General features: G+C 37.8%; 1 protein-coding gene across 1 annotated transcript in view; it reads right to left on the minus strand.

The window, feature by feature from the left end:
• Window positions 1–261: 261 nt before the first annotated feature.
• Window positions 262–12,708, minus strand: part of LOC127442835 (xin actin-binding repeat-containing protein 1-like) — a 32,013-nt gene continuing 19,566 nt past the window's right edge. The window contains 7 exon segments of the mRNA XM_051701051.1: window positions 262–1,678; window positions 1,681–1,996; window positions 1,999–2,033; window positions 2,036–3,040; window positions 3,043–7,840; window positions 10,525–10,578; window positions 10,847–11,004. Coding sequence (XP_051557011.1) covers window positions 945–1,678; window positions 1,681–1,996; window positions 1,999–2,033; window positions 2,036–3,040; window positions 3,043–7,840; window positions 10,525–10,578; window positions 10,847–11,004 — 7,100 coding nt within the window. The 3' untranslated portion in view covers window positions 262–944.

Genomic DNA, 12,708 nt, shown 5'->3' on the forward strand with positions numbered 1-12,708 from the left:
ACATGGCATGGTATTTTTAAGATACATTTTATTTTTGGTAAGGTAATGTATCAGTTCTAATTGCAAAGTTTTACATTTAAAATTAAATAAATATATTCTACTTCAAATCAGTTCTGGTCAAATCTGTTCTTCTGTATATTTTGAGTTTTAGGTTCTACCACAGAAAAGGACATAATGACTTCATTGATCATTGATTTTCAGATACTAGTTAAATCTAACCTATATATGCTCAAAAGAAAATAATTATGACAAATAGAGCTTTGAAATATTTTATTTTTAAGTTAATTAATATACAGTTTATGAAACAAACAAAAAAATATTTATCAAAAAAACTTTTACACTTAGTTGCAACAGTACAAAAATCCTTGCTCTTACTCAACTTTTTAAAAGGTGCTATATGTAATATTTTTACTGTACTAAATCATAAAATGACCATAATATGTCATTAAAGAAATCTTTACACTGCATGCTGCAGCCATGGAAGCCAGCAAACAAACTGGATCAGAGATAACAGATTCCACCCGACCTAAAAAGCCTCGCCATCCGTCTAAAAACCACCATGACCAGAGGCGTAGTAAAACAAGGATAAACACTGGAGATGCCTTTGGAAGATGAAGACAGCTTAAAGCCCAGAAATCCTTTAAACGGATGCTGAGTTGGCTAATTTGCATGTCAACATTCTAGCAACCCGCATGAACTTCAAGTCTGGGGCGGGGCAGACAAATCTACAATATTTTGAATTTGGACTGCAGTACCCATTTCAAACACTTGTTGTCAATCTTACATATAGCAACTTTAAATAGATCAAGCATCACAATAAAACTTTTAATTGTACACACAAAAATGAGGATTATTAAGCTAATATGTATGTATTTTAAAGAAACAATTGAGATGAATATGATATAACCTAAAAAATATTGTTTCAAAAGGAATGAACTGCCAGATTAATGTTTTTCTGTGTTTAGATGATCAAAAGTAACAAACACTTTGCTGTCTTTCCTTTTACAGGCAGAATTTGAAGAGAAGGTGTGGCCAGACCTTTGCAAAATGGGTAGAGTTACTACTTCATACCTCCCTGGATTGGTAACAACATCATTTGAGGAGGACAATTCTGTCTCAGACTGTCTTGTAACAAATGTAGATCTCTGGGAGAAGTATTTATTCCAGAAGCAATCTATCTCTTCATATTTCTAACTGACGGTTTTAATTCCAATGATTCCACTTGCAACCTCAGGAACTGTTTGTACTTTAAGAATGCTGACTTTCCTTCTAGGATTTTGAGGGCCACAAATGTGGCTGGCAGAGCTTTTTTCAGCGGAAGACTGTGGGGGTTTTCTTGCAGCAGAATGAATGGAAATAAAGGAAGGGGAAGAAGGGAGATTTGAGCATGTTTTCTCCAGCTGATGTACCTCTTTTGGCAGCTCTGAAAAGGGTTTCTCATCCTTGTTATCAGTGCTCTGTACCTGTTTAGATTGTACAGGTTTTGCTTTGCTGGACACAATGCTTATTTTCCTCATTTTAATAGTAGAATTTAAGGATTCACTAAATAGGCCTGACAACCCAGCAATGTCTGCCTCAGACTTCAAATTTGAAATAGAATATAAAGCCTTTTTAATCGCCTCCTCAATGTCCAAAGGTTTAGCTAATGTCTGTTCTTTCAAGTTGAACAGAGGAAACACTCTAAATCATCTCTCAACCACTCTGTCTCTGTGCCAGCTCTTGTCTCCCTTGGATTGTGTCTTTGTTTTGTGTTCTTTTTTGTATTGGCAATCCAAGCAGGCACATTCACAAATAACGTCTTCAAAGATTTGACATCCAACTCAGAGGTCTCCCCCTCTATTTTTTGAACTTTTGACAGAATTATTTTCAGTTCCTCTCGTCTCATGATATTTTCAAAGATCTCCATGGCTGCTGTTACATTGTCCCTCATCATCTCCTCTTTGTGGACGGAGAGCCTCTGACGGCGCTCATCTTCAGTCTCTCTCCTTGCTTTTTTTTTTCTCTCAAAACTACTTTCTTCTCAGGGTTATTAAGCTCTTTACAGGCAGTTCTTCAGGTGTTGTAGAGGTCTCTCCACTATTATCTTGTCTGGGCAAGTATAGGTCAACTCCATTTGTGTTGTTTCTAAAGCCTTTTGCTTGTTCTGGGGTGATTTCATTTGGCACAACTTTAATTTTCTTTGGGAAAGATGAGATATTGTCTACAGATGCTGTTTTCCTTTCTCCAAAATTCTGAAGTGCAACCTTAAATCCCATGTTAATTTCTTTCTTGTCCTTTGAGTAACTCTGCATACACATCCTGATTTCTTCAGCAGCATTTATCTTCTGAATTACATTTTTCTCTATTCCTGCTGTATTACAAGCAATGGAATTATCATCAACATTCTCTATTTTACTGACCGACAGGGTGTCCATATGTTCCATGTGGGAGTTTTGAACCCATTGCTGAGTATATTGCATTTTTTGAATATCCATAGGATCTTTTGTACTCTCAACTGGTTCATTACTGTTGTGAAACTTGTCTTTAATTTGGTTTGAAGTCTCTGGGCTTTCAAAATTCCAAGTTTCGTTTTTATGCAAGACAGTTTTCTTGCTGGGTATCATTTTGGGTGGGATTACTGGATTCTGTGGGTTATTAATAACAGGCTCAGATGAGCTTTGACAAATATGTGGGATTTCTGCAATATATTCAGAATTAGTGGTGATATGCAATGGTTTTGGTGGAATAACTGGTTTCTGATCTTTAACCTGATGACCAGTTTTTGGAGGGATAGGTGGTGGATGTTTGCCATGACTTGCAAAAAGCTGGTTTGAGTTGTCAGAGTTGGAACTAATCATAGGTTCTGAGTTCAGTGCCAAGAGGGTCAGATGCTCACTGCCAGTCACTGAAACCGAAGAAAACAATTCAGCATCAGATATGGGCAAAGGTTAAACAAAACTCTGCTTGCATTCTTGAGTCCCTGAGTCATTTTTCACTTTGCTATGTGTGTAAGACTGTCCAGATTTTCTATATAACATTGCTGCCTTGTAATCCCCTTTAAAATGTTAATGCTAGACCTCTCCAGAGACTGGAGAGTCTCTTGCATGTTACCTCTTACAATTTCCTCTCTGTCTACACTTCTCTGCTCTGTTGCAGCACATTGTAAAGACTGAATAGCAGCCTTCACATCCCCTCTTATAATTTCTGACTCTATCTCAGACAGCTGAGGATTGATATCTAGCCCCACTGAGCTATTGTCTGTACTAGCACCTATAGCATCTTCTCTCCTTCCCACTTCATTCTGATGACATACTCTTTCAGTGGATCTCTGATCCTTCTCTGTGTCACTAACCTTTCGAAATGTTGTAGTAATCCGCTGGTTACTTGAGGATGATGTTGTAGACTGCTGCACTGTTGAGGTATTTTGTTCCTGAGATGATTCGTTTAGATCATCGTTTAGATTACATAACTTTCCAGGAGTAACAGGTTCTCGTTCTACTCTTATGCTTTGGTTCTTTGCCCTCTCCAGGGACATTTTGGCTGCTTTAACATCTCCTGAAATGATTTCATCCTTCATTATTTTTCTTTCATTGTCATCCAAGCACATTTCTTGTGCTTCTACATTTAGATCGTAAATGGTTCCTGGTACGATGACCTCACGTTCCAAGTACATACTTTGTTGCTTTGCCCGTTCCAAGGATTCAAGTGAGGCTTTAATGTCCCCAGACACTATTTCTTCTTTCTGTACCATGAAGGGCTGCTTGAGTGCCTCACCAAGCTGCTGCTTGGCAGACAAAACATTGCCTCTGATTATCTCCTCCTTTGGTACGCCGTTTCCAACGGCAAGGTCTGTGCAGGCCTCTGAGAAAATCTTTTTAACGCTCTTTACATCTCCTGGTACGACATCCAAGATGGTTCTTTCAACTTGTTCCCTTTGTTGATTGAGGTGTTTCTTTGCTTCCTTTACATCCCCTTGAACAATTTCAATTTCCTCTTTCCAGGAGCATGTTGGTTCCTCAGACAGCTCCTGCTGTAGTCCCTTAAGGTAATAAAGGTCACCCTTTTCAATGCAGTTTCTATACAAATCAACATTCCCCCTCTCATTTTCTTCCAATCTGCAAGACGCTTTTGTCTGCTGGCTGTGGACTGTGGCAAGGAGGCTGCCAATGGTGGACTTGACGTCTCCTCGAGTGACATCATGAGACTCAGTTGCCATGCTTCTTTGACACAGGAGGGAATAGACTGTCATCTCTGGCTGGCCTCCTTCAGATTCTTGCATTATCAAGCCTGTCTTGATTGTTTTTTGTTGCACCAGCAAGTTCTCAATGATTTTAACTGCTTCTTGAGTCTTGCACTCTGCGTTTGGGTTTTCTGCGGATCCAGACTGTTGAAATGGAATTTCCAGCACTGTGCTGTGTACCTTGCCTTGTTCATCCTCTTTAAGGAGAACAACCTTAGATTTCAGGTTTGGTCTGAAGAGTAACTGTAGCATTATGTTCCTGATGTTTCCTTCAACAACTTCCTCATTTTGAACTTTGGGATCCATATTGTTCACAAACTGATATTTTGCCATGTTTACATATTTATAATCATATGCCTGGATAATGATTCCATTCGAATGAATAAATGAATTATGGCAAAGGCGGTAGAGTATGTCTGTCACGCTTTCCACTGTGATTTTGTCCAGTGGTGTGGTCTCAAATAACCAGGTGGTGCTTTTAACATCTGCCTTGGGAATTTCTTCCTTCGAAACAAATTCTTCAGTAGATTCATTGTTCTTTATTTTATCCAGAGACTGTGACTCGAATAACCAAGTGCATCGTTTCACATCTCCCTTTGTGTTATCCTCTCGATGCACAGTTTTCAAGGTATTCTGCTCATGTGGTTCACCTTTTAGAGTATCAATTGGTTGATTCTCAAAGAGCCAGGTGGAAGTGCGTACATCACCTTGTTGTACATCTGTGACACTCACCATTCTCACATACTTATTTTGGGCTAATTTCTCAGTCTCAAAAAGTTGTTTGCTTTGTTGCACATTTTGTCCATGGCCTATATCTTCCACAACCCTTACTGAAGGCCCTTCACAAGGGGTGAAGGAGTCCAGGGGTTGTGTCTCAAACTTCCATCGTGCTGATTTCACGTCACCCTTGAGCACATCCTCCTGAGTAACTGCACGAATTACGTAAATTTCTTTGTCTGCTTGAATGGTATCAATTGGCTTGGTTTCAAACATCCACCTTGCTCCCCTTACATCTCCTCTCACCATTTCCTCTTTCCTCACTGTGGTAACTTCATGAAACTGTCCATCTTTGTCTCTTATAGCATACAGAGGCTGAGATTCAAACAGCATTGTGCTGGACTTCACATTATCGCTACCGCTCATTAGCTTCTCAACACTCATTGACTGGTGCTCAAGTAGTTGGTTTTTATCTTGGATTTTATCAAGAGAAAATGTTTCAAAAATGAACTTCTTGCCTCCAACATCACCACCCTCAACATCATTGACACTGCGAGTTATTCCATCTTCCTTCTCACTGATGTCACAGATAGGCTGATTTTCAAACAGCCAAGTGAATTTATGGACTGATCCTGACTGGATTTCTTTGTTCTGCTCCTCAACGTTTGACTCGTTGATGCACTTGCTTCCTATTTCATCGAGTGACTTGGATTCAAAAATTTCTTTGACATGTGAGACATCTCCAGACTGAACATCCACTTGACTGACATATCTAATATTTTGGACCGAATCTGTTCGCTTTGTTATCCTGTCCAAAGTCTCGGTTTCAAAAAGGTGTTTCACTGTTTTCACATTCACGTCACTTTTTACATCTTCCTGCACAGTACTGCATAATTTCAAACTGAATTCCTCTTTGTCTTTAATGTTATCCAATGGCTGTGTTTCAAAAAGCCAAGTGTGTGACTTCACATTAGCTTTAGGAACCACTTGTACATCCTGGTTTCTCTCTGATTTGTCATACAAAATGTCCATTGGTTGTGTCTCAAACAGCCATTTGCATGTCTTCACATTACCCTTTTGTAATTTTTCATGTGGTACAGTTGAATCCACTTCTGACTGATTGAATTTTAAGTGTATGTAATCCAAAGGTTGTGTTTCAAACATCCATTTGGCTGTTCTCACATCACCTGTCATGTCTTCTTGCCTTGTAATGCCTTTGATGACCTCTATTTTTTCATTACCTTCTTCAAACTGGTCTAAAGGTTTTGTCTCAAACATCAATTTGTAGTTCTGTACATTCCCTTTTATGCATTCTTCTCGACTGACAGTTGTTACCTCATGGAAATTTCCAGCACAGTCCTTAATTGCATACAATGGTGTGGTTTCGAACAGTGAACGGTTGCTTTTGACATCCCCAGCAATAATGCCATTGACTTGAGTTTGTGTATTCTCAGAGTCAGAGATGTGACTAAGAGGTATGGTTTCAAACAGATTCTTGAAAGTCTTTACATCTCCTCTCTCTTCTTCTTCAACTTTGCTCCCTCTGTCAAGTGTCATTTTACATGCACCGATCTTCTCAAATTTCTGCTTTTTGTCTTTAACCTCTCCTTTTTCATTGCTCAACACCACAACTTTTGTGAGTTGTCCCACTTCATAGCTGTCTTTCAGAGTGTCCATGGGCTGTGTTTCAAAAAGCCATAGGGTGGATTCTACATTTCCTCCAACAACTGCCTCCTTCTCCAAGCTTTCACCCATGGACTCTCCTTTAAGTGATGATAGGGGCTGGTTTTCAAAAAGCTTTAGTGTGTTATGAACATCTGTTTCCCCCGAGAAGTCCTCCACAGTTCCTTGGAACTTTTGTTCTTCCACAACACCTTCATGAATTGCATCAAGTGGCTGGGTCTCGAACATCCATCTCTTCTTTTCAAAACCACACTTCTGGGCTTCCTCAAGTGAGATCCCCCGAATGATTTGCACACCATTTGTTCCTTTATTAATGAGATCCAACGGTTGAGTTTCGAACAGCCAACGTGCTGTTTTGAAGTTACTGCTCTGGATTTCCTCTCTACAAATTGACTTTATCTCATGGATATTGCCACTGATATCCCTAAGTGCACAACAGGGATCTGCTTGGAAGAGCTTGACAGTTTTTTTCACATCTCCTTTATTTTCCTGGAGTTCTGATTTCAGTGTTAGGAAATGCTGATCTTCAACAGAACAGCAGCGGCCTAAGGCATCCAATGGCTTGGATTCAAACAGGAGATGTGCACCTCTCACATCTCCCTTCTGAATAGGTTCCTTCAGTACAACCTCCACAAATTCCTCATCCTCCATTTTTGACCTACTGATTGAATCTAGATGCTGCGTCTCAAATAACCAGGTGGCTGCGCGAACATCTCCTTTAACTAGACCCGGTCTCTCACCAACTGTTGTGTGTTGACTGTTCAACGTTGAATGCTCAAACAAGGAGGATTTTCCCCTCACATCCCCACCATGAAGAGTTTCCTCATCAAGTAATTTTTTAGTTTCATGCGGGCCTCCAATATTGTCAAGTGTCCAGTTCTCAAATATCCAACGCATTGATTGGACCTCTCCCTGATATGCTGTATCTACTGCTTGGGGGTTTATTGCTTCTATCAGTTCATCATCTACAACATCATCAAAATTCTTCCTCAGTTCGGGATGAATGTGTTTAAAAAGCCGTTTCAGTTCACTTTTTTGTCGTTGCTGGTAAAACTCTGTGAATGTTTCTTTTGGTGGTGGCACAGGAAGGACGTTCTGACTTAGATCCTGCTGAACTGACACCAGAACCTGAGGTCTTGGTAGTGGTGGTAGAGGGGGAGGTAAATCATCATCTCCACTGGCTGCATTTGCCACTTTTATCTCTTTGGCTACTTCTGCCATCTTGGATACAAAGAAGAAGTATGTATGAAGGCTCAAGTCACTCTCCATAATGCAATGAATTAAACTGCCATAACTGTAAATTATTCATTAAAAACTTAAATGAAATAATATGTTAGTATCTAAAATGTTAGCTAGTAGCATTTACATTTAAAGCCATACTTTACCTGTTAGAGTTCAGCAGGGAATGGCTGGTTTAGTTCACTGCACACCAACCCAATGTAAGTGAGTCTTCACTCCATTCATGAGAGTTCTTTCTTGTTAGTACAAAATTCATACTCCATAACAAATACAGTTTCACATTTCCAAACCTTATTCTCTGTGAGAAAGCTTGAGAGGTTATGTTGTATGTATTTTGAAAGTACGGAACAGTTAATCATGTAATTCTTGTCATTTTTGCTTATATACAGTATATACTTTTAAAGTCTTATTATACTTTTTCTCTTTTAAAGGAATAGGAATTTCAGAAAATATAAATTTTTTCATCAATTACTGTACACACCCTCATGTTGTTCCATATGACTTTCTTCTGAGGAATACAAAAGATGTTTGGCAGAATATTTTTTTTTTCAAAATTGTATGAAAAAAAGATGCCATGAAAGTGAATGCTGACAGAGACTAACATTCTGCCTAATATCTCCTTTTGTGTTACCGAGAAAAAATGAAAGTCATACAGGTTTGTAACAACATGAGGGTGATTACATTTTGACAACATTTTTAATGTGTATTTTACTTAAGATAGTGAAATGAAACAAGAATATGAAATGCAGGAATATCTAAATCTTTATTGTGATTTTGAAGATGTTGTGAGGGAAGTTACAAATAAACTACAAATTGTTTAATGCCTTGCATTTTATATATGTGATTATTACCAAAATGTTCTTTCAGATTAAAGGCCCCGATATCCTTCCAGAGAAGTTCAGTGGTAAAAAGAAGTTCTAAACAGCCAAGCAACGGTATATTGTTTGCGAACATTCAGACTCCCACCACACTGCTGTGGGAGGTGTTTAGAGGAGCATTTAAATATGAATGAATGAATGAATGATATGAGAAAAACCTTAATTAATGTGACATTAAAATGTGTTATCAATGACTTTATGTCTCATTCTCTGAGTAGAATTCACATACGATCAGTAAAAGAAGTTTTTTTAACCACTCGATGATCATTTAAAGTAATATTTATATCAGAGGCTATTTAGCAAAGACGTGCCACTTCTATTAAAATTAATGGTAGAAATTGGAACCCCCAACGGTCCAAGGATGTAGAAAGGAAGTCCCACCCTACAGATAAAAGAGCAATCATTTTTTAGATATAGACTTCGCCTGTCAATCAACTCAAGAACGCGCATGCATATTAGCTATATAAGCCGGGAAAATTGTGTTTTTTAAAAAAAGAAAAGGTAAAGGTTTGGTGCTTTTTTAAAAGGTAAAGAAGCACAATTTATGATTCCAATGTTGTCAGATTTTACTGCTGGTTTAAAATATGTTCTTTGATCTTAATCTTGACCAACCGTTTTTTAGATTTCGGTGTTTCCGAGCTCCACTTTCATGACTGAAAATAGCTTAGCAAAGCGTTCCAAAGAAAGCCGCCAGTGGACTGACTTGCTAGAAAGACTTTGATATATATGTAGTAGAAAATGTTTAATTACTCTAGTTTACATTTTGAATTCATGACGCTAATGCACGAACACGTGGCCATAATATGCGTCGGTTACACTGTTATTGTAATTTATGATGACACTGATATTACTGCAAAGATGAGTGTATGAGTGTATAAAAGTGTTCATGTGCAGAATAAAGACAAAAGAATGATGAAAGGCAAATATTACTTTGGGCAGATATGTGAATGGCTTTCGCTGCAGATGTCACATAAGTGAATGGGCACTTGAGAGTATTGTAGATTTGATTCCTTTTGTAAACTAAGTAAAGAAAAAAAATCGCATAACATGGTCTTGGAAAATGTCTCTAAGCAAACGATCAAACAGATGTAGGTAAATTTGAACCAGCTCGCTAAAAACTCTGCACACCAGTGTGTTCATGTTGACTGAACTTGACTGACTGAACAATGTAAACAAAATTATCTGTCTGCTTCAAGGTAGGTGGAGCTCCAGGTCAACCTACCGACGATGTTAGAAGATGTTTAGGAGTCGGTAAGAATTTTTCCTGAAAGTTCGCCCAGACGAGCTGTTACGAACCACTGAAACGGATGCAAAACACCTTCTTTTTGGCCAGATTTTGTACTAAATGACACCACACCTGATCGTTCTTTGATTTCGTATAAAGTATATCGGGGGAACATGAAGTAAAAAAGTTGATTTGTTCCTTACTTTGCTTTCATTGTGTCACAAATCATTTTATTCAAATTATTAAGACCATGTTTTTTTTTTTTTTTGTAACCATGACTGTGATTTTGATATAATTATGGTTTGTTTACTAATGGCAATTTATGATCCTGCTACTAGTATTGAAATATGGTAATAAAGAAACCATATAATTTAGAAAAAATTATTGTTGCTTTTCCATGGAAGTTTTATAATAAGTATTATACTAGTATTATACTATACTATTATTTTCACTATATTTTTCTAAAATAGTCACACAACACTCATTAGCATTAGTAATTAGTCACACAGCAGGCTCTTATAATTATCCTTATTTTGAAAGTCATCCCAAACTGTTGTTCATACCTTGCTTTGTTTCTTCCTTCCACTTGAGACAAAGTGTTCTTGGATCACACTGCCCTGAGTAAGAATTATGAACATTGACTGATTATATGAATAATTAATTATCTCTTATCAAAATGCATTTCATAACACATCACTTATTCAGTGACTTAAGATAATTCTGGCCAACAAAGGAATTGAGAGACTTGTGTACTGTAAAATAAGCCTATACCAGAGTTCACAGCATTGCATGCATTTGTGTCATCCAGTCTGAGCACTCGACCTTAAGGCCATATGTAGATGCCTGTCTGGTGTGAGTGATATGATTGATGCAGTGGACACTCACTTGCTGTTCGGTAAATCCTGAGAAGTCTGCAGCTGCTACCTTTGACAGGTAAAGGGCAGATCTGTCTTTCACAGTCGGGGTAGGAGAGTATGTGTATGTCTGTTTGTATTCTTGATAGGAAGATTCTTTCAGGTCTGCCTTAAAACGTCTCTTCTCATCTAATTTATACAAGGAACAAAAATTATTACAAAACTACAATCAAAAATGATTTATAACTTAAAGGTAAAGTGTGAAATTTATTTTGTGAAACGGAATTGCAAAAGTAATGACTGGGTTTAAATAGACAATCTGATCCCAAAACCCCACCCCAAATTCACGCCATTGGTTGAGCCAAAGTTGCGTTTAATTAATTCTTATTGATCCAAATATAAAGATATGTAAAAAAAAAATAAAATACATGCTCGGGGCTCTTCAAACATTACTATTGTGGTCCATAATCCACCTTGGAAAAACAAGAACTGGGCTAGAAATAAGACAAGTGTGACCTGACCTAGTTTCTTGGCCATCTAGTGGATCTGTGAACAGATTCATTGATAGTGGTTTATATATAGAGTGGAACTGGTGTTGGTGTGCTTTTTATCTGTGGGCTATTATTATGCCTCAAAAGCCTTTGGAAACTATTTAGTCAGAAACAGTATATGGTTGTGTAATTAAAAGACATTTGGCTATAATAAACAAATTCAAAATCAGGACAATTGCGAGAAGCAGTAGTCTGTTTACATCTCAGATGTATCCCTTGTCTGCATTCAGTATACAAACATACAATATTGCAATTGTATTGGATTTCTTGGCACTGCATCTAACTAACCAAAATAATGGCCTGCATGCCATTGTAAAATGTGAAAAAAGAGCAAATGGAGTCTGTGTGACCCCTTTTTAAGGGTTCTCATTCTCAGTGGACAAAACATTCTGTGACAAAGCTTCTCTGATTCAGGATTGTGATCTTTGCCTTTTGAAGGACATAATTGTATAGTTTTGCCAACATAATTATGAAGGTTTGCCTTCAAAATTGTTATCTTATAATATAGCAAGACATTAAATAAAAAAAAGGTTGATCAGATATCATAGCTTCAGAATACACATAAAAAAATGAAAAGAAATCTAGTTTTTAGTTGCTACCCTTTTTTTCTTATCAAACGATTAAAAACCTCTGATGTGTGCTAGACGTGATCTGCGTTTCAGAATGCTGAATTGGAGCAGATCAAGTATAAACACTGGTGTAATGTGATGTAATTACCGTTCGGAACAGCAAACAATAAACATGGCAACTGTTTTATAGCTTTCAAGGCCCAGTCACAACAAAAGCTTTCCCTCTGTAGAGCATTTAAGCATCTCTGCCAGAGATCAGGAGCACTAGCTAGCAGCATAGGTCTGTCAGCTGTAACTAATGACTATTTTCGAGCATACCTTGTTTTTCACACTGTAAGCTCTCATGGGACAAAAGGATAGGGCCCATCACTGGCGCCACTCACGAGTCTGGGCTTAAAGCGTTTGCATAGCTGGATGAGCACACAGAATAACAGTGCCGAACAATACTAATGTCCAGCTAGACGTTACATTTTGCAGAAAGAGATAGACCTATCATCACACTGTTTACAAGTCTGGAATATTTTGCTCTCTGATTTGTAATAAAGTACCTTGTCAAGGGAAAATATTCAATTTTAAAAAGCAGCAGCAAAACATTTTATTCTATGGACTACAAATATTAGGTGTTAAGTTCCCCTTGATTTTTATGCCATTGTCATGTGATGAAAGTGCCTGACTAATTTGACATAAATGGTGTAATCAAGTTAATAGACTGCAGGAATTGTAAAATATGGTTATGTACTTCATCAAAGGCCTTTGCCGATAGTTATCCTATT

Source organism: Myxocyprinus asiaticus, chromosome 6 (assembly GCF_019703515.2).
Source record: "Myxocyprinus asiaticus isolate MX2 ecotype Aquarium Trade chromosome 6, UBuf_Myxa_2, whole genome shotgun sequence".
Classification (NCBI taxonomy): Eukaryota; Metazoa; Chordata; class Actinopteri; order Cypriniformes; family Catostomidae; genus Myxocyprinus; species Myxocyprinus asiaticus.